This window comes from Quercus suber, unplaced genomic scaffold (assembly GCF_002906115.3).
Source record: "Quercus suber isolate HL8 unplaced genomic scaffold, Cork oak 2.0 scaffold_239, whole genome shotgun sequence".
NCBI lineage: Eukaryota > Viridiplantae > Streptophyta > Magnoliopsida > Fagales > Fagaceae > Quercus > Quercus suber.
Window position 1 is genome coordinate 233,443 of NW_027069696.1, and position 27,462 is coordinate 260,904.

Below are 27,462 nucleotides of genomic sequence, written 5' to 3' on the forward strand. Positions count from 1 at the left end.
TGTAATGATAGCAAATTTAATTAGATCCTTCTTAAATCCTTCTATCATCAATGGCATTGCCAGTGCTCCTTTTATGGTTTTCCATCCTGATACACTCGAAATTAGGCACAAATTTAGCTTACCCCTTAGGCACAAACTACAAAATTGGATTAACTGAAAGCTAATGCTTTTTGTACCAAAACAAAATAGTGACCAAGGGCAGAACACATATTGCAAAATTATATGGTAGGAATTGTCTCAAATACGTATTTTGAATTGATTAACTATTATTTCAGTTTTCTTAGGGTGGAAATCGATTCTATTCATTGTTAAAATAAAATATAACTGATATTGCTTATCAAAAAATAATGTTATATTCCTTATTCACCAAAGAATAAGTAGTAAAACATAATTTATATATATATATATATAGGTTTAATGGCTTTGGTCCAAGAATTTCTTTCATATAAGGAGAGGCGAAAACTCATAGAAGAATATAAGTGAGTTTTCTTAAAATGTAGATTAATAATTATGTTGGGTGGAAAGAAAAAAGATTCTTGCATGTGTTGGTTGTGAGTTTGTTTGTTTTGTTAGGTTGTGAACATCATGATGTGTATTAGAGTTTTGGTCTATGAAAGTGTTAAATTTGTGAGTTAGTGTGGTATATAACTATATAATTTGATAGTTGGGAATGTGGAAATTAAACTCTAGATGTATTCTTTAGAAACACCAAGAAACATTAATTGAGTTACTGAACTCTTAATAGTTTGTGAGTTAATATTCAATCTTCGTTTTATGTGTATCGGGATTTGGGCTTGTATTGAGAGTTATTGTAATCCATATCATTTGACATAGATTATGGCATAACACATGGATGTAAGCATAAAGTTGGTCAAAACGTTTTAACTATTCGTCATCTTGTGTTAATGTTTTTATTTCTTATTTTATGCAAATGTGCTTTTGTTAAACTCAAATTCCAATAAACTGGTATTGGAGCCAACTTTGTTAGTAAAAGTTTAAAATTGTTAATAAGCAATGGTGTTTTCAAGTACCAATTCCGTTTTAAAGTTATTTATATATAATAAAAGAAATGTTAGTGATACGCTCAAGTGTTGTTACTCCTATCATAATTTATGACCTTGTGAGTTGTAAAAAATATTTTTATAAATTTTGTGTCTATTGTTGCTCTAAATTTTAACTACCACAAGAATTGTCAAGCTTACCACTTCGTAACAGTGATGTGAGGCCCTTCCATGTCAATGCTGACTGAATCACAGCCGGCCAAAACGGGGCAACATACTGAGACCAATTTTCTGCCTTAATATCCTGCCGAGACAAACTAGGAAATTTATTGTCGTCACATGTACATAATTGAAGTTTTCCAATGACAAGATACAACTTTAAATGAGCTGTCAAAAGTACTTGCAAGTTGCCACTTGATCAATCCCAGAACTCAAAAGTAGGTTTGAAAGTATTTTGTTTTCTTATCAACTTTAGCCTTGATTTGAAGAGTTAAATAAATGATTTGGGCTCCAATACTAGTGTTCCATGCCCTTCTTGTCGTACCCAATTTGGTTGGCAAAAATAATGTTAGTACTTCACATTCACATTTTGACACAACTATCTTACATGGTAGATTATGATTAGCTATTTGTTAGTATTATATGAACCTATTATTTTTTTTCCACAACTCACAATTTGTCATGTAAGACAATTGTGATAAAGTATGTGGTGCTAGAATTATTAGATTGGAAATTACCTGGAGAGAGAGGGACTGCAGTAATTTGACATATTCAGCAGTTGAACACCATGCAGGAAGATAAAAGGAATCACATATCTTGTTCAAAAGTTCTTTCTCCCACGGCTGCAAAGATTCCTCAGTAGGAGACAGATCCCTATGACACCATGTTACTATTATTATCGTGCCTCCTGGGGCTGTAACTCGAGCCAACTCATTAACAAACTGCCATTCAGAGAGAGAGAGAGAGACAGACAGAGTTGAAATCCAACATAAATTTGGAAAGAAATTTCAGGCATAAACTGGCTTCCAAGTCAAAACTAAAGGCATTGAAAAGAACTTATTGAGATGGAACTATTAAAGACACAAAGAACCTTTGCTTTGTCAGGCATGTGTTCACCACTCTCCATGGACCACACCAGATCAAATTGCCCATCAGGAAATGGTTGTTCCAAAGCATCTGCGACTTGAAAGGAAGCCTGCTAATTTTACATTGCTATGTCCTTGTTACAGGGAGTAATCAAATTGCCTCAGACCAAACAAGTAGGTTTGTCCCAAAGGTCTTTCAGCAGAATGAAAACAAGAAAAACTGGAGCATCTCCAACGACAGTTCTTCCAGCAAGTCAGATTAGAGGTTTTAAAAATTAGTTCAACATCTTTTAGTTATATAAATTATAACTTTGACACACATCCAAAACCTGCCCCCATGTTTCTTAAAAATCACAGACCTCCTAAGGCCTGCTATAAGCATTGATTTATATCTTAAGCCATCAATAAGACTCTAGACAAAGCAAGGGACTGACCTTTCAGAAACTTATCAAGAGACGAATAATAATATTCCAGACCTTATGAGTATGCATTTGGTAATCATCTTTACCAATATATGAATGACAAGCTGAATGTCCTAAAAACGAAAAGAGTTTGCATTTACCTTGTCGGATAGTCCTTGAGCAGCGGCAAGAGCATTGGCTCTTTGGGCCTGGACGGGACTAAGAGTGATACCTTGGCATTTGGCCCCAAATTTACTTGCTATGTATCTAGAGCTACCTCCTATCCCACATCCAACATCAATTACACTTTTTGGCCTTTTTGTTGGGTCCTCTGCAAACCAATTCAGAAGAAACAAGAAGCTGTTGAAAGCCCATCTTTTCATTCACAAACATGAGCACAAGCACATTTAGAAGTACAAAGAAAGGTGTGAACAGAAAAACTCCAGTGCTCCAACAATTCAACAACCTCTAATCACCAGAAATGAATTAATTAAGTGAAAACTAACCCTACTGCATTATCAAACTCAGAAAATAAAAATAAACTGAAATAATTTATAAGGTCTCTAAACCTGCATCATGCAGAAGGCTAAGAAGTACAGTGTGAAAAATTGGTAGTCATACAGGCGCCTGGAATATTTAAACAAATAAAAGTATTATTATCTTTTAACTGGTAAGTTACACATGCTTCCAATGAGTCCTAAACCCACATCCTTACCCTCCACTTGAAACTTATAGAGGGAGGAGGTGCCACCTAAGCTAGAATTCATTGGCAACAACTAAAAGTACTAATAGGAGCCTTACAAACTACAAATTGATGAGATGGTTCCTATGTATAATACAAGCTTGTTTGGTCAAGTGACAATGACAAATTTCTTATATAACAATCTCTATTTAGTTCTTTCTTCCACATCTTTGGTCAGGGCAAATTCATGAAGAGTGCTCCCAATTTGTCATGAATGCAGGAAGAATCAAACATATCCATTCACTGCTTTTGTGGAGAAAACCTTAGAGCATCATCAATGTTAATAAACCAGACCTACATTCCTCTCTCCCAAAGATCTCCAACTCATCTAAGTAAGTAGTCTGCAGTTGGCAGGAACAACTTAAATTTCCCAAAAAAAGAAAGAATATGGGCAACAAGGTAGCAATGAATTTAGAGTGAAAAAAAATGAAAGAGTGAAATGTAATTTACACATGTAAGTTTGGTATAGCTTCTAAATTAGTATCTCAAATTGCAAAACTTACAATTCAGAACCCCAATATTGTAAGTTTGAGGGGACCCCTCCTTTATGATATGTCACATTTTCACCACTAGTAAACAACATTATTTTTCTTTTCAACTCAAAATGTCATTTTTAGGTGGATTAGTGGCAGTATTCTAAACAGATGTTAATGGAAAGGAAATATTGACATTATTGTAATATTTGATAGTGTATTTACAAGTTTTTATAGTCAATAGACCGATTTAGAAGCAATGTCAAACTAAAATGGTGTAAATAGTTGTCTTGTTTTGTTCCTTTTAAGGAATGATGGAAGGAAAGAAAAGAAAAACGAGGAACATGATTTTGCAGGGAGCATGACATCAGCTATAGACAAATTTGGATTTTAGTCAAGCTCACATAAAATGGAAAAGGAATTGACCATAATAATTTGATAAAAGAAAATGTTAAAATTATTACCAATTTTACTGCAGAGAATTTACATTCTAATGTGAATTTGAATAAAACTAATGTCACTTTGATCATAATATTATTTGAATTCTTTAATATAATGGGTATCATATCAATTTATAAAACCTCTACAAATAAACTTATAATTTTTCGTGACATGACTCTCCTTCCTTAGTCTATACAACGGGTCTGCCATAAATGCTACTTTTATTGAACGTGTGTACTATGCATTAATCACGTTCTCCGCAAACTCAAAACACCTAGCCTACTTACCTATGAACACTACACCTACTCAAAACACCAACATAGTCATCACCCACTTCTCAAAAAAAAAGCATAGTCATCAGTCAGTACCAACATTAGCTTTGAAATTTGATTTTAAAAGTTGGAGCTAGCTCCTAGCTGATTGCATAAGAGTGAGTGAATGAGTGAGAGGAACCGACCCGAAACCCCTGCGAATCGGAGCGCTTCATCGATCATAAGGATCTGGGCGGCCCGGTGACCCGAAACATCCACAGTCGAATCCGGGTCGTAGAACCCATGGTGCATGTGGTCCCCCCATATGTCCTCCCACACGCCAGACGACTCGTCGTAGAACTCGGCTATGCCCTTCTTCAGCACACCGTCCTCCGCCGCCGCCGCCGCCGCCGCCGCAACAACGAGTTTCAACTTCCTCGTAACTGGGGCGCACGTGCGAGGGAGGAAGCGATGCCTGTTTGGGCACGTGCGGAGGCGCTGGATGGTTGGGAATTGGCACGTGAGGTGGGGATATGAGTTTGTGGTTGTTATGGTAGTCATCAGATTTGGAACCCCACTCTCTCTCACTCTCTCTCTCTCTGTGACACTGACAACAGTCAGTTTATTATTTGCGTTGGTTGTGAAACAATAGTGAGGCAGAACAGTCGTACACGGTGGACCCTTTTAATAGCACAGAGCAGAAAAGGGGATATCTGCAATAAATAAATCAATCACTAAAGTAGGTCCACAAATGATAGTTGTGGACCTTGTAGTCTTTCGTGGCTGTGGTTGGTAAGTGAAAATTTTTCAATAATTCTAGTGACACACTTTGTCACGAAGTCTTACGTGCCATCAGTGGCGGCTTTAGTGGCGGCTTTACAGGCAAGCCAGCGTGTCACCTGACTATCTTTTTTTTTTTTTTTTTTTGAGGGGATATCACATAACTATTATTTTTTTTTTTTTTTTTTTTTTGAGCAAGTGAATCTGTGTTGATCGGAGCTGTGTGTGGATGTGTTTGTGTGAGTGTGCTTGTGTGTATCGGAGGAAAAAGAAGAAGATGAGAAGTGGTGAGGTTGTTGAGCCCGGAGAAGAGAGAGAAAAAAAAGGAGCGAAAAAAATTAATAAACTAATCTATACACGAGCTACAGTAACCGTGTAAATTTACACGGTTACTGTAGCTCGTGTATAGATATACACAATTTTAGACATTTTTAGAGGGACTGATGTAGTGTAATTTTGAGCCAAAATATGTAAAAACAGCTTCTTTTTTTATTTTACATGATTTTACCTACACTGATGTGAATGCTCTTATAATTTTTCGTGACACGACTCTCCTTCCTTAGTCTATACAACCCCTGTCTGCCATAAATGCTACTTTTATTGAACGTGTGTACTATGCATTAATCACGTTCCTCAAAAAAAAAAAAATCACGTTCTCCGCAAACTCAAAACACCTAGCCTACTTACCTATGAACACTACACCTACTCAAAACACCAACATAGTCATCACTCACTTCTCAAAAAAAAAACATAGTCATCAGTCAGTACCAACATTAGCTTTGAAATTTGATTTTAAAAGTTGGAGCTAGCTCCTAGCTGATTGCATAAGAGTGACTGAATGAGTGAGAGGAACCGACCCGAAACCCCTGCGAATCGGAGCGCTTCGTCGATCATAAGGATCTGGGCGGCCCGGTGACCCGAAACATCCACAGTCGAATCCGGGTCGTAGAACCCATGGTGCATGTGGTCCCCCCATATGTCCTCCTACACGCCAGACGACTCGTCGTAGAACTCGGCTATGCCCTTCTTCAGCACACCGTCCTCCGCCGCCGCCGCCGCCGCCTCCGCAACAACGAGTTTCAACTTCCTCGTAACTGGGGCGCACGTGCGAGGGAGGAAGCGATGCCTGTTTGGGCACGTGCGGAGGCGCTGGATGGTTGGGAATTGGCACGTGAGGTGGGGATATGAGTTTGTGGTTGTTATGGTAGTCATCAGATTTGGAACCCCACTCTCTCTCACTCTCTCTCTCTCTGAATATGAGTTTGTGGTTGTTATGGTAGTCATCAGATTTGGAACCCCACTCTCTCTCACTCTCTCTCTCTCTGACACTGACAACAGTCAGTTTATTATTTGCGTTGGTTGTGAAACAATAGTGAGGCAGAACAGTCGTACACGGTGGACCCTTTTAATAGCACAGAGCAGAAAAGAAAAGGTTTTAAATATCTGCAATAAATAAATCAATCACTAAAGTAGGTCCACAAATGATAGTTGTAGACCTTGTAGTCTTTCCTGGCTGTGGTTGGTAAGTGAAAATTTTTCAATAATTCTAGTGACACACTTTGTCACGAAGTCTTACGTGCCATCAGTGGCGGCTTTAGTGGCGGCTTTACAGGCAAGCCAGCGTGTCACATGACTATCTTTTTTTTCTTTTTTTTTGAGGGGATATCACATAACTATCCTAATTTGCAAAAAAAAATTGTATATATATATATATATATGTCAAAAAAATTATATGCTAAACTAATCAATTGTAATCATCCTAATAAAAATTTTAAACATCATGACTTGAGAATTACCAAAATTTGGGTTTAATAGAAATAAGAGTAATGCTACTATATTTACAACATTTTTACAATAATTTTACAACAAATTTAATGCAGTAAATTGTTATTAATTCTAATTTGGGTCAAATGTTAATATTATTTTTTTACCTACCAATAATAGTTTTCGACATAAAATTTATTGTAAAAAAGTTGTTGACGTAGCAATATTCCAAAATTAATTTTGCTTCCAAATATAATTCTTAATCCCTATTTTTTATAAGCTTAAATAAAAAAAAATAAATATTAGCTCAAATAACAACAAACATAAACCAAACAAAAACAAGATAAGGCCAAATAACAACAAGTGAAAAAATTATTCAACAAAAAGCCTATTATAAAACAAAAAGATAAAATTTATAACTCGCTCAAGCTATTCAATAAATTTAATTTTTATTTAAAAAATAGAACCAAGAAAAATATTGTGATAATTTAAATTTCTTAGTGACCACCCTAAAAAAAATTTCTAGAGTTGCCACTGCGTGACATAGCAAATAGTGAATGGTGGAGGAAAAAAAATTGTATGATAATGTAATAGTGATACATAGTTAATTTAAATTCATAAAGAAAACTATGCAACTGTGAATACATGTAAAGGTAATTTTGTTCATGTTATATATATAAAAGAAATACCTATTTTAGTCCACACATAGGAGAGAGAAAAAGGAGTTTTAATATAAAGACACAATATGAACTTCACTAAAAAACCAATATAGAAATTTTTTAAGGAGAGATAAATATTAGACAATTACTCTTTTTTTAAGAAACAAACACACACATGTTAATTTCTTTTTTTCTTTTTCTTTTTTAGAATCAGACACACATGACACAAACAAGAGAGAGAGAATAGACTTCTAACACAAAGTCACACAAGAAACTTCACTCAAAATCCAAAGTGACTTTCAAAGAAATGTGAGGCAAACTATAGTACACTCAACATATCATTTTAAGCAATATAGGCCAATTATCTTCTTTTTCTTTTTCTTTTTCTTTTTTTTTTCTTTTTTTTTTTGAGTTCCTAAAAAAAAATAATAAAACTTTTCTTTTTTGGAAAACAAACATATACATGTAAAAAAGAGTGAATGAGGCTATAACATATAGTGTACATTTGAGGGTAATGTGTATATTAAAAAAATAAAAATAAAGATAAATTACAAATTGTATTTCATTAAGGGCATAAATGCACTTTTGGTCCCTGTATTTTGAGTCCATTTTTATTTTGGTCCCTATTTTTCTATTTTACTCTTTTTGGTCCCTAAAATGAAAAACGCATTCCATTTTAGTCCCTACCGTCATCTCACTAATGGAAATTGCTGATGTGGTAAACGAAGTGTACTGTTAGCACAATAAGTACTGACGTGGCCATTAAAATTATATTAAAAAAATTATTTGGCAATTAATAAATGCCACGTTAGCTTAGAAATTTAAAAATTAATTTATCAATTTTAACCAAAAAAAAAAGAGAAGGAAAAAACAAAATTAAAAATTAACAACACATGAATTCAAATCTAACGTCCTCTTCATCAATAACACACGAGCACAAACCCAGAAAATCAAACACAAGAACACAAGAAAATCAAACACAGAAAATCATAAATGAATATCGTACAAAACAAAATCAATCCACATATATACATAAATCAAATTATCCAAAAGAAAAAATAGATTTAAATCCATAAATTTAATCAATACATCATGAACAAAATACCTACAAATTCTATCAAACCCAGCTCAATCCTCAAGCATACCAACAAAAAAAAATTTTGATTTAAATTTATCCTTTTTTGGAATAAGTAATTTAAATTGATATCAAACTGGTTTTTAATCAACCTAATATGATTTGAATTTATAATGCCTAATCTATAATTATTATCTTTTATCATCAAATTAAAATATGAATAAATTTTTAGTATAAACAAGATTCAAACAAAATTCATTATTTGATTATAAAAAATTTTACCAATTAAAATAAATATTGATGACATATTGTATAGATTCCAAAGAATAAGCTACTATGTTACTCAGAGTGTGGATTTGTATTTTGAGAAAGTCTATAAATACAAATATATATATATATATATATATGCTAATGTTGTAAATTTTCAATCGTATTGATACATAAAAAAATTGAGGGAGGCCGAACTCAAATAAAAACAGTAAAAAGCTTGTAAACTCTACATAGCAATGTAGCACTGCTTTTTTGTCTTTTATAAATGGTCTCCACTTGTGTGGCCATTATAGGACCACAGGCCATAGCTGGATGGATCTAAGGTACTTCTGAGGACAATGATAATTTAGACTAGGGTACGAGTTCTTGGCGTTTTAGGAATTTCTCATTGTATAATGAATTGGGCTCAAATGTGAATGCTATTTAGGCGTTTTATGTACTACAGCCAGAATATGGTAAAAAGTAAAAACTAAAATCTTGTTGGTTCGGGTACAAATTTACTAAAAATAAAAATAAAATGTCTAAAAGTACAAAAGGTGTGAAATAATTGTGAGAAAGATAAATGATTTTTCTTTTAGTTAAATCATATGTAGGGATATTGGGCCCAAGAGTCCATCATTTGTTCGTGTTACGGGTTTGTGGCCCAATCTGAGGACGAGGGGTTGTCCGAGGAGAAGAAATCTTTATTAGAAATGACTATGTTAGTAAATAGAGGTTAACTTTGATCATAATGGCCCAAGAGGGTGGGCCGAGGATAAATACATCCTCGACTGATTGATGCCGAGGTTCGAAGGGGTTGTCTATCACTCAGGGTGATGTACCAAGAAGTCTCGTTGAAGTTGATAAGTATCGAAGAGGTATTAGACAGAAAAGTGCCCAAAAATATCTAAGGAGAAAACTGCTACCTCCGCATTAAATGCATTACAGCTAACTCTCTGGCCGCATGAATGTGGAGGTGATACCTGAACAGTGTTGTNTTGGTTCGGGTCAAATTATATAAAAATAAAAAATCATAAAACTAAAAGCAAAATTGTGAAGAAAAGATAAATGATTTTTCTTTTAGTTAAATCATATGTAGGGAATTGCCCAAGAGTCCATCATTTGTTCGTGTTACGGGTTTGTGGCCCAATCTGAGGACGAGGGGTTGTCCGAGGAGAAGAAATCTTTATTAGAAATGACTATGTTAGTAAATAGAGGTTAACTTTGATCATAATGGCCCAAGAGGGTGGGCCGAGGATAAATACATCCTCGACTGATTGATGCCGAGGTTCGAAGGGGTTGTCTATCACTCAGGGTGATGTACCAAGAAGTCTCGTTGAAGTTGATAAGTATCGAAGAGGTATTAGACAGAAAAGTGCCCAAAAATATCTAAGGAGAAAACTGCTACCTCCGCATTAAATGCATTACAGCTAACTCTCTGGCCGCATTAATGTGGAGGTGATACCTGAACAGTGTTGTTTCAGCCTTACAACTACTATATGGTGACTTGGGGGAAGGGTTGATTGGACAAGTATCAACACCAACCCACTAACATGCACGTGTAAAGTGGGATGAGAAGCAAAGATGATATAAAAGAAGAAGGAGGCAACAAGAAGAGGGGATTAGAAATTCAAAGGAAAAACACTGTAACATTCAGGAATCAAATTTGTAATTAAACTTGGGAATAATACATAAGAACAAACCTCCTCGGATCTTGCCGAGGACAACTCTTCTTCAATACTAACATTTTTCTTTTTGTTCTCTTATCATTTGAACTCACTTTAGTGTTCGTTGGATCAACTAAAACCTAGTTTTCCAATCCATTCTCTATAAATTTGTTATTTTGGGCTTTTTGGACCTAAGTCCATCTGATCCTTACATCATATATTATATGCTCTAATTTTGTTTAAAATAGAATTCAGTGCAACAATTTTTTATTCGTTCAATTTAGTTCTTTAACTTTTATTTTTATTCAATTCAATCATTTCATTCACTATATTTAATGGATGTTAAGTTCTTTATAAAAATGACGACATTTTGTTATTTTTGAAGTTCTTAAATTTAATAAATAATAATAATAATATTACTGCTAATAATTGGGGAAAAATAGAAATTGATATATTTTTAAAAAAATGAAAGAAGAAAGAAAAGAAGGGGGAAAATTGAGTAAAAGTCTTGCTTGCATTGCATTTTTAAAGATCTTCACCTATAAACGATATAATATTTGTAAACATCTTGTACTCTAAAAAAAATGAAATTCTTATTTTGGATTTTTTTTTTTTTTAGATTGAAAATTATTTGGATGAAGCTTCAATTTTAGCGGAAAGAAAAATCATCAAACCTATTAAAAATAAAACCATTAGCAAAAAAAAAAAAAAAATCAATCTAAATACAAAACTTCTACACACAATCTAATCTCTAAAATTTCACAAAAACATCAAAATTCATTATCTTCAAACACTCCCATAAATAAATAAATAAATAAAAGATATATATATATATATGTGTGTGTGTGTGTGTGTGTATTGTGTATTGTGGTTACACATAAACCTAGCAAAATGATGATGGATTTAACCAAAATTTTTTATAAAAAAAATATCTATTAATAACTTCAACCAAATACATAGATCTATACAAAATTTCACCAATTTTGAAGTCAAAAACTTCATCAACCACACCTAGAATTGCTTTGCTAGAGACAATTGTGTTCACCAACTTCGTCAACATAGTCTTCTTCTTGATCACACTTTTCTTACAATCCTTAACTCCTGAATCCACACCTCTCACTAAATCCAACCTAATTATCAAGCAAATAAGCATCTTATGTCGGATATGCTCCACTTTGGATTTAGCTTCGGTAAAAGTTTTTGAGATCACTAACACTACAATTTAAAGTGCCTTGATATAACTATTACTAGAGACAAAATAGAGTTCTTGATCCTAACAACACCATTTTAACCAATGATGCTCCTCCCGGACGGGTTTTACTCCTCCTCAAAATATATATATATTTTAAAACCAATTATTTAAAATTAAATACAAAACAAAAATTATTTTTTGATATTGAAAATCAGTGAAAATTAAAACTACATCGTTTAGGAAGAGTCTAATGGCATGATTTTGACTAGCAACGAATAAAGTTAAAAGTAAAAGAACTTGATAGAAAGTTACAAGATGAGGTTGAATTTTAAACAAAGTTTGAAACCCTTTCTTTAGAATTATTGGTTTTATGTCATTGTGGTTCAGTTCTTAGTGTTGAGATTTATTAAACATTTAATAAAATAAGCTTATAATGTGAGCTTATTTTGTTTATTTGAGACTAATAAATTATAGATTAGAACCTTTAATTTTGACTTGTTTTTAATTCAATCCTGTAAGTGTTTATTTTGTAGTGAATTGCATTTACATCCTCTAAACTTTATATTGTTGGATTTAGACCCCTTGAACTATTTTTTTTCACCAATTAAGTACAGTATTATTGTGCTTATACCAAATAGACCATTTCTATCAATATTCCCTCAATATACAAACAAAGACAAAATGCAGGCATTTTTTTTGCCAAATATCATAATTTTAGGAAAAAAAATTAGGAGAAACACATGTCGCAATTTAGTGAGGATTGTGAAGAACGTTCCAAGTGAAGGAATGCCACAACTCACAAACAATTTGCACCGATAAAGAAGGTTGTCAAAAACAAGATGGGGGCGAAAATACCATTTTAGTCCCTATATTTTAGAATCACAGTCAAATTAGTCCCTACATTTTAGTAGCAATTGATTTGGTTCCTGCTATTTTTAACATGCAATCAATTTAGTCTATACCGTTAACTCACTAATGGAAAATGTTTATGTGGTTAACGATGTGAATAGTTGGCACAATGTGGCAAATAAAATAATAAAAATAATGTTTAATAAATATTTTAAAATGCCACGTTGGCATTTCTCCAATTTTAATACAAATAAATTTAATTTTAATTTTAATTTTGCAATTTTAAAATTGGAAAACAAAATTAGGAATCCCAATTTTCTTCCATTTTCATGGCAACCAAACACAAAATCACCTTCTTGATTTTTCTATCTCAAATCCTTGAATTCATAAATATATTCCACAACATCTCACCTCTATACAATTGAGAAACATCCTCATCAAAAATAACCAATAAGAAATTGAAATTTTAGAATACAAAAAAACTCAGCAAATTTTCCCCCAGCAAACTTTCTTGGTAACCAGACAGAAACCAAAATAGAAAAAGAACAAGAACAAACCCAGATGGAGACCCTCTCATTTCGGGTAGGAATCTTTGTGTTGAGTCAAATCCAGTGGCTTTGATAGGGACAAATCCAACTAAATTTGTTTATACAAAACCCAGATAATCTGTTGGCCAAATTTCCCCTTGAAACCTCAAAAAACCAAATCAAAACACCAAACCCACAAATCTAAAATCAACCTCAAAACCCCATTTTCCAAACCTTAACACTTAGAAGAAAATCCATTACAAAGGAAAGCAATGAGATCTCCATCTGGTGCTGGGATTTGGTGACTGATGACGGCTCAAGGCAGGAACGGTGACAGCAACGCAAGGCAGGAACGATCGAATCGTCTGGGGTTGGAGCACGCGTGGAGCTTCGGTATCACCGCTTATAATGAAAAATATCACCATCCATGCTTTCTCATTGATTATATGGTAACCTAGAAAACAATTCCTATCATAGTCGTTACAGAAAATGGCTCTAGCTGGTGTGTGTGCCTTTCTGGTCTCTAAGTTTGTTTGCTGATATCAAAGTGTGGGGTTTTTTGGGTTTCAAAATTGGTTTGATGACAACAAAGTGGGTCTATTGGCTGTAGTTTTGGTTGTTTATATTTGTAATTGAGATTGTGAAAGATAAACTACATTAAAAGGTTTATGAATGCTGTGGTGTCTAGAATGAATTGGGTCTTTGGGTTGATTTACTAATCTGATATTTGGATTTTTGTGTTAGATTGCCAAGAAAGTACATGAAGATACAAAGAAAATCTGAGATTTTATTTTTCATTTTTCATTTTTAAAATCAAAATTATTTTTATTCTATTAAAATTGAGAAAATGCCAACATGGCATTTTAAAATATGTATTAAACATTATTTTTATTATTTTATTTCCCACGTCAATATCAAATGTGCCAACTATTCACACCGTTAGCCATGTAAGTATTTTCCATTAGTGAGTTAACAGTAATGACCAAATTGATTACAAGTTGAAAATAATAAGGATTAAATTGACTGCTACAAAAATATAAAGACCAAATTAACTATGATCCCAAAATGTAGGGATCAAAAAGGTTGTTTCTGCAAAACAAGAAAGCAAGTTGAACTTTGTGGGCATTTTCCATTGAATGATGATAGTTGCACATTATGTACAGGGACATAGCTGAAATCATGTTTTCGAAACACGATTTTAGTTGTATGTATAGTTATGTGCAATAATAATGTTCGCTATTTTCCAAACTTGAGCCGAAAATTATTGCATAGGCATGCAACCAATGTAGCTTAGAAAGAAAATTTGGGTTCATAAATTTAATATGTCAATAACTAGTTAACCCTGCAAGAAAAAGAAAAAAAAAAAATCTTCAGAGATAGAAAGAGAGAGTAGAAGAAAGAAGTATTGTGATAATTATACAGCTTAATGTAACTGACTACAGTTGCAAAAAATGCAAGAGAAAAAGGATGCACATCATGAAATCTAGAATGGAGGGAAATGGCAATAATGCAATTAGTAAATTATTTATTGGCCCTCCTCAGCTGGGGACACAATTACAGAACAGAAGAAAAGTCTGAGCAGAAAGAAACACTGTTCAAGTAGGGTTATAAGACCAAACAGATACACCCTTTGAAACAACAAAAAAGGGTTGTAGCATATGTGCCAAACCTTATTAATGCAAGTGCATCTTGCTTCTTGTGTAAACTTATTCAGGCTTTCGACATGTAATGATAGCAAATTTAATTAGATCCTTCTTAAATCCTTCTATCATCAATGGCATTGCCAGTGCTCCTTTTATGGTTTTTGATCCTGATACACTCGAAATTAGGCACAAATTTAGCTTACCCCTTAGGCACAAACTACAAAATTGGATTAACTAAAAGCTAATGCTTTTTGTAGCAACAAAATAGTGACCTAGGGCAGAACACATATTGCAAAATTATATGGTAGGAATTGTCTCAAATATGTATTTTGAATTGGTTAACTATTATTTCAGTTTTCTTAGGGTGGAAATCAATTCTATTCATTGTTAAAATAAAATATAACTGATATTGCTTATCAAAAAATAATGTTATATTCCTTATTCACCAAAGAAAAAGTAGTAAAACATAATATATATATATATATATAAAGGTTTAATGGTTTTGGTCCAAGAATTTCTTTCATATAGGGAGAAGCAAAAACTCATAGAAGAATATAAGTGAGTTTTCTTAAAATGTAGTTTGATAATTATGTTGGGCGGAAAGAAAAAAGATTCTTGCATGTGTTAGTTGTGAGTTTGTTTGTTTTGTTAGGTTGTGAACATCATGATGTGTATTGGAGTTTTAGTCTATGAAAGTGTTAAATTTGTGAGTTAGTGTGATATATAACTATATAATTTGATAGTAGGGAGTGTGGAACTTAAACTCTAAATGTCTTCTTTAGAAACACCAAGAAACATTAATTGAGTTATAAAACTCATAATAGTTTGTGAGTTAATATTCAATGTTTGTTTTAGGTGTATCGGGATTTGAGTTTGTATTGAGAGTGATTGTAATCCATATCATTTGACATAGATTATGGCATAACTTATGGATGTAAGCAAAACGTTTTAACCATTCGTTATCTTATGTTAATGTTTTTATTTCTTATTTTATGCAAATGGGCTTTTGTTAATCTTAAATTCCAATAAACTGGTATTAGAGCCAGCTTTGTTAGTAAAATTTTAAAATTGTTAATAAGCAATGGTGTTTTTGAGTACCAATTCCATTTTAAAATATTAGTGATAGGCTCAAGCAGTGTTGTTACTCCTATCATGATTTATGACTTATTGAGTTCTAAAAAATATTTTTATAAATTTTGTGTCCATTGTTGCTCTAAATTTTAACTGCCACAAGAATTGTCAAACTTACCACTTCGCAACAGCGATGTGAGGCCCTTCCATGTCAATGCTGACCGAATCACAACCGGCCAAAACGGGGCAACATACTAAGACCAATCTTTAGCCTTAATATCCTGCCAAGACAAACTAGGAAATTTATTGTCGTCACATGTACATAATTGAAGTTTTTCAATGACAAGATACAACTTTAAATGTGCTGCGATTACCAAAAAAAAAAAAAACTTTAAATGAGCTGTCAAAGGTACTTGCAAGTTGCAACTGGATCAATACAAGAACTCAGAAGTAGGTTTGAAAGTATTTTGTTTTCTTATCAACTTCAGCCTTGATTTGAAGAGTTAAATAAATGTTTTGGCTCCAATACTAGTGTTCCATGCTCTTCTTGTTGTACCCAATTAGGTTGGCAACAACAATGCTATTACTTCACATTCGCATTTTGACACAACTATCTCACATGGTAGATTGTGATTGGCTATCTATCAGTATTATATGATCCTACTATTTTCTCTCCACTACTCATAATTTGTCCTGTAGAACAACTGTGGTAAAGTGTGTGGTGCTAGAATGATTAAATTGGAAATTACCTGGAGAGAGAGGGACTGCAGTAATTTGACATATTCAGCAGCTGAACACCATGCAGGAAGATAAAAGGAATCACATATCTTGTTCAAAAGTTTTTTCTCCCACGGCTGCAAAGATTCCTCAGTAGGAGCCAGATCCCTATGACACCATGTTACTATTATTATCGTGCCTCCTAGGGCTATAACTTGAGCCAACTCATTAACAAACTGCCATTCAGAGAGACACAGACAGACAAAGTTGAAATCCAACATAAATTTGGAAAGAAATTTCAAGCATAAACTGGCTTCTAAGTCAAAACTAAAGGCATTGAAAAGAACTTATTGAGATGGAACTATTAAAGACACAAAGAACCTTTGCTTTGTCAGGCGTGTGTTCACCACTCTCCATGGACCACACCAAATCAAATTGCCCATCAGGAAATGGTTGTTCCAAAGCATCTGCGACTTGAAAGGAAGCCTGCTAATTTTACATTGCTATGTCCTTGTTACAGGGAGTAATGAAATTGCCTCAGACCAAACAAGTAGGTTTGTCCCAAAGGTCTTTCAACAGAATGAAAACAAGAAAAACTGGAGCATCTCCAACAACAGTTTGTTGGACTTTGTGGAGCCTAGTTTATGTTTAAATTTTTGGCCCGTTTTGTATCCCATTGTAATATTGTGCGCAGGATATAAAAGTCACTTTTGTGATTAGGGTTTGTGACTGTTGTGTTTTTTGAGAGAGAGAAAAACACTGTAGTCGCACTTTATATTTTTTTCCTTAATAATAGTGAAATCCCTGTAACTCCGTGAACATAGGTAAATTGTCAAACCACGTAAATACTGTCTTGTACATGTGATTGTTTTTTTTTACGTGTGTTTTCTCTATTTTTTTTGTTTCTCACAGATTGGAATTTCGGTTGAATTCCCAACAACTGGTATCAAAGCACAAGGTTAGGTTTGAGTGGGAGCAATGGCAGAGGAAGCAAGAAAGACGTCTGAAATAGAAAATTTTGATGGCACAAACTTCGTGTATTGGAGGATGTAGATTGAAGATTATCTCTATGAGAGCGAATTGCACCTGCCTCTTTTGGGGACAAAACCTGAGGCGATGAAAGCTGATGAATGGGCTCTTCTTGACAGACAGGTACTAGGAGTTATTAGGTTAACTCTGTCTAGGTTTGTTGCACACAATGTTGTAAAGGAGAAGACCACAGCAGATCTGATGAAGGCTTTGTCTAGTTTGTATGAAAAGCCGTCAGCAAATAACGATATGCATTTAATGAAGAAATTGTTCAATCTGAAGATGGCAGAGAATGCATCAGTAGCACAACATTTGAATGAATTTAACACTATCACAAATCAATTGTCGTCTGTAAAAATTGATTTTGATGATGAGATTCGTGCTCTGATCATCTTGGCTTCTTTGCTAAACAGTTAGGAGGCAATGAAGATGGTAGTAAGTAATTCTACAGGAAAAGAAAAGCTCAAGTACAATGATATACGAGATTTAATTATGGCTGAGGAGATTTGCAGAAGAGATGCTGGTGAAACTTCAGGATTTGGTTCTGCCCTAAACCTTGAGACAAGAGGTAGAGGTAATAACAGAAATTCAAATCGGGGTAGATCAAAATCCAGAAAATCTAATCGCAACAGAAGTAAATCTAGATTAGGCCAACAAGTACAATGCTGGAATTGTGGGAAAACAGGTCACTTTAGGAACCAATGCAAAAGTCCTAAAAAGAAGAATGAAGATGATTTAGCTAATGCTGTAACAGAAGAGGTACAGGATGCATTACTTCTTGCAGTAGGCAGTCCACTTGATGATTGGGTTTTGGACTCAAGAGTTTCGTTTCATACCACTCCACATCGAGAAATCATACAGAATTATGCTGCAAGTGATTTTGGTAAGGTGTATTTGGCTGATGGTTCAACCTTGGATGTTGTGGGTATAGGAGACGTCCGGATATTGTTGCCTATGAGTCTGTTTGGTTACTAGAGAAAGTTCGACATATTCTTGACCTGAGGAGGAATCTGATTTCTGTTGGACAACTTGATGATGAAGGGCATGCTATACTATTTGTTGGTGATACTTGGAAGGTTACAAAGGGAGCTAGGATATTGGCTCGTGGAAAGAAGACTGGTACTCTATATATGACCTCAAGTCCAAGAGACACAATTCCAATTGCTGATGCAAGTACTGATACAAGCCTATGGCATCGCAGACTTGGTCATATGAGTAAGAAAGGGATGAAGATGCTACTGTCAAAAGGAAAACTACTAGAATTGAAGTCCATTGATTTTGACATGTGTGAAAGCTGCATCTTAGGAGAGCAGAAAAAGATGAGCTTCTTGAAAACTGGCAGGACACCGAAGGCAGAAAAATTGGAGTTAGTGCACACTGATTTGTGGGGGCCTTCTCCGGTTGCATCCCTTGGAGGTTTAAGGTATTACATCACTTTCATTGATGACTCAAGCAAAAAGGTATGGGTTTATTTTCTGAAGAATAAATATAATGTATTTGAAACTTTTAAGAAGTGGAAGGCCATGGTTGAGACAAAAACAGGTTTGAAACTAAAATGTTTGGGGTCTGATAATGGAGGATAGTACATAGATGGAGAGTTTAGTGAGTATTGTGCTGCACAGGAAATTAGGATGGAAAAGACCATTCCTAGGACACCACAACAGAATGGTGTGGCTGAGCACATGAACAGAACTCTCAATGAGCGTGCCAGGAGTATGAGGTTTCATGCTGGACTACCAAAAACTTTTTGGGTTGATGCTGTTAGCACTGCAGCTTACCTGATAAACTGAGGGCCATCAGTTCCCATGGAGTTTAAACTTCCTAAGGAGGTTTGGAGTGGTAAAGAGGTAAAGTTTTCACATTTAAAAGTTTTTTTTTTGTGTTTCTTATGTTCATATTGATTCTGATACTCATAGTAAACTTGATGCAACGTCTAAAATATGTTTTTTTATTAGCTATGGTGATGAGAAATTTGGCTATAGGTTTTGGGATGAACAAAACAGGAAAATCATCAGAAGTAGAAATGTGATATTTAATGAACAGGTTATATACAAGGACATGTCAACTATAATGTCAGATGTTACAGAGATAGATCAAAAGAAATCTGAGTTTGTTAACTTAGATGGATTGACTGAAAGTACTGTCCAGAAAAGGGGTGAAGAAGATAAGGAGAATGTAAATTCACAGGTAGATCATAGTACACATATAGCTGAAGTCCGCAAATTTTCTAGGAACATTAGAGCTTCACAACATTATTCACCCGCTTTAAATTATCTCCTGTTGACTGATGGTGGTGAGCCAGAGTGTTATGATGAAGCCTTGCAAGATGAGAATTCAAGCAAGTGGGAGTTAGCCATGAAGGATGAGATAAATTCCTTGTTGGGGAATCAGACATGGGAACTAACTGAATTACCAGTAGGAAAGAAGGTTTTGCACAATAAGTGGGTATACATAATGAAGAATGAGCATGATGGTAGCAAACGTTACAAGGCCAAATTGGTTGTTAAAGGGTTTCAGCAGAAAGAGGGCATTGACTACACAGAGATATTTTCTCTAGTTGTGAAGATGTCAACAATTAGACTGGTGCTAGAAATGGTGGCTGTAAAAAACTTACATCTTGAGCAGTTAGATGTGAAGACGGCATTCCTTCATGGTGACTTGGAGGAAGACCTTTACATGATTCAGCCAAAAGGTTTCATTGTTCAAAGACAAGAGAATCTAGTCTGCAAACTGAGAAAGAGCTTGTATGGCCTAAAACAAGCTTCTAGACAGTGGTACAAAAAATTTGACAGCTTTATGCATAGAATTGGGTTCAAAAGATGTGAAACTGATCACTGTTGCTATGTTAAGTATTTTTTACAATTCTTACATCATATTACTATTGTATGTGGATGATATGCTTATTGCAGTGTCTTGCATTAAGGAGATTAATAATCTGAAGAAGCAATTGTCAAAACAGTTTGCAATGAAGGATTAAAGAGCTACAAAGTAAATCTTTGGTATGAGAATCATTAGAGACAAGGCAAATGGTACATTGAAACTTTCAAAGTCAGAGTATGTGAAGAAAGTTCTCAGCAGGTTCAACATGAATAAAGCTAAACCAGTGAGCACACCATTGGGTAGTTATTTCAAATTAAGCAAAGAACAGTCACCGAAGACAGAAGAATAAAGGGACCATATGAGCAAGGTGCCCTATGCTTTAACTATTGGCAGCTTAATGTATGCTGTGGTGTGTACAAGGCCAAGCATTGCACATGCAATGGGAGTTGTGAGCAGATTCATGAGTAGGCCTGAAAAGCAGCATTGGGAGGCAGTCAAGTGGATTCTGAGATATCTGAAGGGTTCATCAGATACATGTCTTTGCTTCACAGGTGCAAGTTTGAAACTGCAGGGTTATGTAGATGCTGATTTTGCTAGCGATATTGATAGTAGAAAGAGTACTACTGGGTTTGTATTTACTCTGGGTGGTACAGCTATATCATGGGCTTCAAATCTGCAAAAGATTGTTACTTTGTCTACTACAGAAACTGAGTATGTTGCAGCAACTGAAACTGGAAATGAGATAATTTGGCTACATGGTTTCTTAGGGTCCGTTTGGTTCCCGTAAAATATTTTCCGGAAAATAGGTATTTTTCGGAAATGCTATTTTCCGGAAAAGGAAAATATTTTGAAGTGTTTGGTTGTATTATGAAAATTATTGTGGAAAATATTTTCATGTGTTTGGTTCTATTAGGAAAATGCTATTTTCCGGCAACAACCACACAACAACAACAAAAAAAAAAAAATTGATTCCGGCGACAACAATAACACAACAACAACAAAAAAAAAAAAAAAAAAAAACTGGTATCAAAGCACAAGGTTAGGTTTGAGTGGGAGCAATGGCAGAGGAAGCAGGAAAGACGTCTGAAATAGAAAAGTTTGATGGCACAGACTTCGTGTATTGGAGGATGCAGATTGAAGATTATCTCTATGAGAGGAATTGCACCTGCCTCTTTTGGGGACAAAACCTGAGGCGATGAAAGCTGATGAATGGGCTCTTCTTGACAGACAGGTACTAGGAGTTATCAGGTTAACTCTGTCTAGGTCTGTTGCACACAATGTTGTAAAGGAGAAGACCACAGCAGATCTGATGAAGGCTTTGTCTGTTGTATGAAAAGCCGTCAGCAAATAACAATGCATTTAATGAAGAAACTGTTCAATCTGAAGATGGCAGAGAATGCATCAGTAGCACAACATTTGAATGAATTTAACACTATCACAAATCAATTGTCGTCTGTAAAAATTGATTTTGATGATGAGATTCGTGCTCTGATCATCTTGGCTTCTTTGCTAAACAGTTAGGAGGCAATGAAGATGGTAGTAAGTAATTCTACAGGAAAAGAAAAGCTCAAGTACAATGATATACGAGATTTAATTCTGGCTGAGGAGATTCGCAGAAGAGATGCTGGTGAAACTTCAGGATCTGGTTCTGCCCTAAACCTTGAGACAAGAGGCAGAGGTAATAACAGAAATTCAAATCGGGGTAGATCAAAATCCAGAAAATCTAATCGGAACAGAAGTAAATCTAGATCAGGCCAACAAGTACAATGCTGGAATTGTGGGAAAACAGGTCACTTTAGGAACCAATGCAAAAGTCCTAAAAAGAAGAATGAAGATGATTTGCTAATGCTGTAACAGAAGAGGTACAGGATGCATTACTTCTTGCAGTAGACAGTCCACTTGATGATTGGGTTTTGGACTCAGGAGTTCGTTTCATACCACTCCACATCGAGAAATCATACAGAATTATGCTGCAAGTGATTTTGGTAAGGTGTATTTGGCTGATGGTTCAGCCTTGGATGTTGTGGGTATGGGAGACGTCCGGATATTGTTGCCTATGGGTCTGTTTGGTTACTAGAGAAGGTTCGACATATTCTTGACCTGAGGAGGAATCTGATTTCTGTTGGACAACTTGATGATGAAGGGCATGCAATACTATTTGTTGGTGGTACTTGGAAGGTTACAAAGGGAGCTAGGGTATTGGCTCGTGGAAAGAAGACTGGTACTCTATATATGACCTCAAGTCCAAGAGACACAATTGCAATTGCTGATGCAAGTACTGATACAAGCCTATGGCACGCAGACTTGGTCACATGAGTAAGAAAGGGATGAAGATGCTACTGTCAAAAGGAAAACTACCAGAATTGAAGTCCATTGATTTTGACATGTGTGAAAGCTGCATCTTAGGAGAGCAGAAAAAGTGAGCTTCTTGAAAACTGGCAGGACTTTGTGGAGCCTAGTTTATGTTTAAATTTTTGGCCCATTTTGTACCCCATTGTAATCCTGTGCGCAAGATATAAAAGCTGCTTTTGTAATTAGGGTTTGTGAATGTTGTTATGTTTTTAGAGAAAGAGAAAAACACTGTAGCCGCACTTTGTATTTTTTTCTCTGATAATAGTGAAATCCCTGCAACTCCGTGAACATAGGCAAATTGCCAAACCACGTAAATACCATCTTGTGCATGTGATTGTTTTCCTTAACGTGTGTTTTCTCTATTTTTTTTTGTTTTTCACAAGTTGAAATTTCGGTTGAATTCCCAACAAGTTCTTCCAACAAGTCAGATTAAAGGTTTTAAAAATTAGTTCAAAATCTTTTAGGTATATAAATAACTTTGACACCCATCCAAAACCTGCCCCCATGTTTCTTAAAAATCACAGACCTCCTAAGGCCTCTGCTATAAGCATTGATTTATATCTTAAGCCATCAATAAGACTCTAGACAAAGCAAGGGACTGACTGTTCAGAAACTTATCAAGAGACAAAGAATAATATACCAAACCTTATGAGTATGTATTTGTTAATCATCTTTACCAATATAGGAATGACAAGCTGAATGTCTGAAAAACGAATAGAGTTTGCATTTACCTTGTCGGATAGTCCTTGAGCAGCAGCAAGAGCAATGGCTCTTTGGGCCTGGACAGGACTAAGAGTGATACCTTGGCATTTGGCCCCATATTTACTTGCTATGTATCTAGAGCTACCTCCTATCCCACATCCAACATCAACTACACTTTTTGGCCTTTTTGTTGGGTCCTCTGCAAACCATTTCAGAAGAAACAAGAAGCTGTTGAAAGTCCATCTTTTCATTCACAAACATGAGCACAAGCACATTTAGAAGTACAAAGAAAGGTGTGAACAGAAAAACTCCAGTGCACCAACAATTAAACAACCTCTAATTACCAGAGATGAATTAATTACATGAAAACTAACTCTACTGCATTATCAAACTCAGAAAAGAAAAATAAACTGAAAGAACTTATAAGGTCTCTAAACCCGCATTATGCAAAAGGCTAAGAAGTACATTGACAAAAATTAGTAGTCATACAGGCTCCAGGCATATTTAAACAACCAAAAGTATTATTATTTTTATAATTGGTAAGTTACACATACATCCGAGAGTCTTAAATCCACATCCTTACCCTCCACTTGAAACTTATAAAGGGAGGAGGTGCCACTTAAGCTAAATTTCATTGGCAACAACTAGAAGTATTAATAGGAGCTTTACAAAATTGATGAAATGGTTCATATATAATACAAGCTTGTTTTGTCAAGTGCCAATGCAAATATCTTATATAATACTCCCTATTTAGTTTTTCTTCCACATCTATGGTCAGAGCAAATTCATAAAGAATGCTCCCAATTTATCATGTATGCAGGAAGAATCAAACATATCCATTCACTGCTTTTGTGGAGAAAACCTTAGGGCATCATCAAGTAATTTAAAGCATTAGTGGCAGTGTTCTAAACAGATGTTTATGGAAAGGAAATATTGACATTATTGTAATATTCGTTAGTGTATTTACAAGTTTTTATAGTCAATAGACCGATTTAGAAGCAATGTCAAACTAAAATGGTGTAAATAGTTGTTTTGTTTTGTTCCTTTTAAGGAATGAAAGAAGGAAAGAAAAGAAAAGAAAAACAAGGAACATGATTTTTCAGGGAGCACGACATCAGCTATAGCCAAATTTGGATTTTAGTCAAGCTCACATAAAATGGGAAAAGAAGTGACCATAATAATTTGATAAAAGAAAATGTTAAAATTATTACTGCAGAAGAATTTACAATTTAATGTGACATTGAATAAAATTAGTGTCATTACGGCATAATATTATTTGAATTCCTTAGTATAATCGGTATCATATCAATTTATAAAACCTTTGCAAATAAACTTATAATTTTTCATGACATGACTCTCCTTCCTGAGTCTATACAATCCCCTGTCTGCCATAAATGCTACTGTTATTGAACATATGTACCATGCATTTATCACCTCCTTCACGAACTCAAAAAATAGCCACACACCTAACCTACTTACCTATGAACGTACACTTCCATAAAAAAGCATCACTTTTTCTTCTATTTTCTGGCTATCATCAAATGCAAATACTTGGTTGAACAGTGAACACAAATATTTATTCATAAATCATTTAAAAAAAAATTAATATCACATTTATAAAAAATATAAAAATCTGTCAAAAAAAAAAAAGTTACTTTTCCTATTTAACTTTTTAATGAACTTAGAACTACTACAAGCTCATGAGTCATGAGCAAAATGAAAAAAAGCCCCACTGCATGCGCATGTTGCACGGAAAACACAAACACCAACACAGTCATCACTGTCTTCTCAAAAAAAAAACAAAAAAACAAAAAATAGTCATCAGTAAGTACTAACATTAGCTTTGAAAATTGATTTTAAAAGTGGGAGCTAGCTACTAGCTAATTGCATAAGAGTGAGTAAGTGAATAAGTGAGAGGAACCTACCCGAAACCCCTGCGAATTGGAGCGCTTCATTGATCATATGGATTTGGGCGACCCGGTGACCCAAAACATCTACAGCCGAATGAGGGTCGTAGAACCCATGGTGCATGTGGTCCCCCCATATGTCCTCCCACACGCCAGACGACTCGTCATAGAACTCTGTTATGCCCATCTTCAGCACAATATCCTCCGCCACTTGCATCGCACGTGTCTCTGCCACTGCATCAACGAGTTTCAACTTTCTCGAAATTGGGGTGCACATGAAACCTTTGGGCCAACCTGTATTTAATAGTGAAATGATTGAAGGACCCATGTATATAACTTGACTTTGTCCTTATTAGAAAATGTTTAATAGTTAATGGCGTGACCCATATAATTAAGTATGACGGGGTTAAACTAATCTCTCTCTCTCTCTGCATAAGCGGGCTTGTAACTCCTCTTAAGTCTCCCCAAATGGGACACCACTTCAACCCTCTTATTCCACAAATCAATTGGAGATTACATTGTTCCATGTCCACACATGCTCCATTCAGGTCGAATCTCTCCCCATCAAGACGATCCCTTTTCACTTTTCTCATCATAGTTAAATTCTCCCTCATCCTCTGCAACCATTAAGCGTAAAGAAGGAGACAATATATAAGTATCATAACAGCACAATTTTACAAAATAAGTGATAGGGTCTAACGGCAAAAACTTTAAGTAAAANCAAGGCCTTCACCATTGAATAAAATGGATGTAGAAACTATAGACACACAGCTCATTATGACATCTATAATATCCGTGGAAGATTCACCCGAATAAGCATAGCTCTGATGAAATTCCATTCAAGCTTATCATAAGCTTCTCCAAATCAATCTTGATCACCATATACCTGTCCTTCCTTTCTTCTTCCCAAGGGAGTGAATAATCTCCTGAGCAATAATAGTATTATCAATCCTTTACAACCCAGCACAAAAGCCGTTTGCATAGGAGAGATCAATTTATCCAAATAAGGTCGTAACCTTGCCACAATGATCTTAGTAACCACCTTATACACCGTATTACACAACTAATAGGTCTATAGTTACCCAAAGTTCCGGACCTTGAATTTTTGGAATCAAAGCAATGTGGGTACTATTCAAAGCCTCCGGCACTCTTCTATCATTAAAAATCTTTTGAACCTCTTCAATCACGGACTTGCTCACAATATGCCAAAACTTTTGGAAAAATCCGGCGTGAAGCCCATCCGGTCCTGGAGCTTTGAAAGGTTTCAAAGACCAAAGGGCTGCCTTAATCTCTTCTTCAGAAGCCCCCCCACTAATACTCTCCTTCTCTAAATCCGAGAGCCTAAGCTGCCATTGTGAAATAGTGGGATCCAGCCTCAACACATAGAATGAGAAGACAAGAAAATATGCTCAAAACCACACCTAATGAAATCTTTTATCTCCCTCCTCATGATCCAATCCCCCACTGCATTTTGATAGCCATAATTTGATTCCTCTTCCGTCTAACCAAGGTTAAAACATGATAAAAATTCGTATTGCGGTCACCCATGTATCATCCAATTCACCTTGACTTTAAAGCCCACAACTCCTCTTCCTGTCTGAGCACAAGATCCATTTCTCTAAGGAGCTCATCTTCCAACTTCACAAAAAATTCCGATGGTCTTAAGCTAGCACTTTTTGAATACCATTCAGGCTTGACATCAAATTCTTTTTTCTAGTGAAAATATTCCCAAATTGGTTTTTATTCCACTCCTTAGCTTTTTGCGTAAAACAATTAATAGCTTCACCCACCTACTATTACTTTCCCACGCCTGATGCATAATCGGGAAAAAGAAGGATCCAACAACCACCCTGTTTAGAAGCGAAACGGCCTACTTCTCCCATTTTGATTCCTTGGCTGAACCTCCAGGAGCACTGGACAGTGATCCAATGACATTGAGTCAAATGAGTTATCTTAACATCAGGATACATCACACACCAACTTGGTTAACAAAAAATCTATCAATTCGCTCCTGAATCAAAGCTTGGACCTCCCTTCTGTTCCCAAGTAAAACGAGGACCCGCGA

At 35.1% G+C, this 27,462-nt stretch overlaps 2 protein-coding genes across 2 annotated transcripts; both read right to left on the reverse strand.

Moving 5' to 3' along the window:
• Positions 1-6: 6 nt before the first annotated feature.
• LOC111988756 (gamma-tocopherol methyltransferase, chloroplastic) lies at positions 7-5,089 on the reverse strand (the record flags this gene model as incomplete). Its single annotated transcript, XM_024020544.2, has 6 exons — positions 4,601-5,089; positions 2,649-2,818; positions 2,092-2,196; positions 1,739-1,942; positions 1,203-1,305; positions 7-86 (listed from the first exon to the last, which is right to left on the reverse strand). Coding segments are annotated over exons 1-6 (1,017 nt in total), but the record flags the coding sequence as incomplete, so codon positions are not given.
• A 9,541-nt stretch (positions 5,090-14,630) lies between these two features.
• On the reverse strand, positions 14,631-25,649 carry LOC112012460 (gamma-tocopherol methyltransferase, chloroplastic-like). Its single transcript, XM_065780567.1, is given in 6 exon segments — positions 14,631-14,966; positions 16,049-16,151; positions 16,620-16,823; positions 16,969-17,073; positions 23,520-23,689; positions 25,416-25,649. Coding segments are annotated over 6 exon segments (885 nt in total). The 5' UTR covers positions 25,615-25,649; the 3' UTR covers positions 14,631-14,862.
• Positions 25,650-27,462: the final 1,813 nt, after the last annotated feature.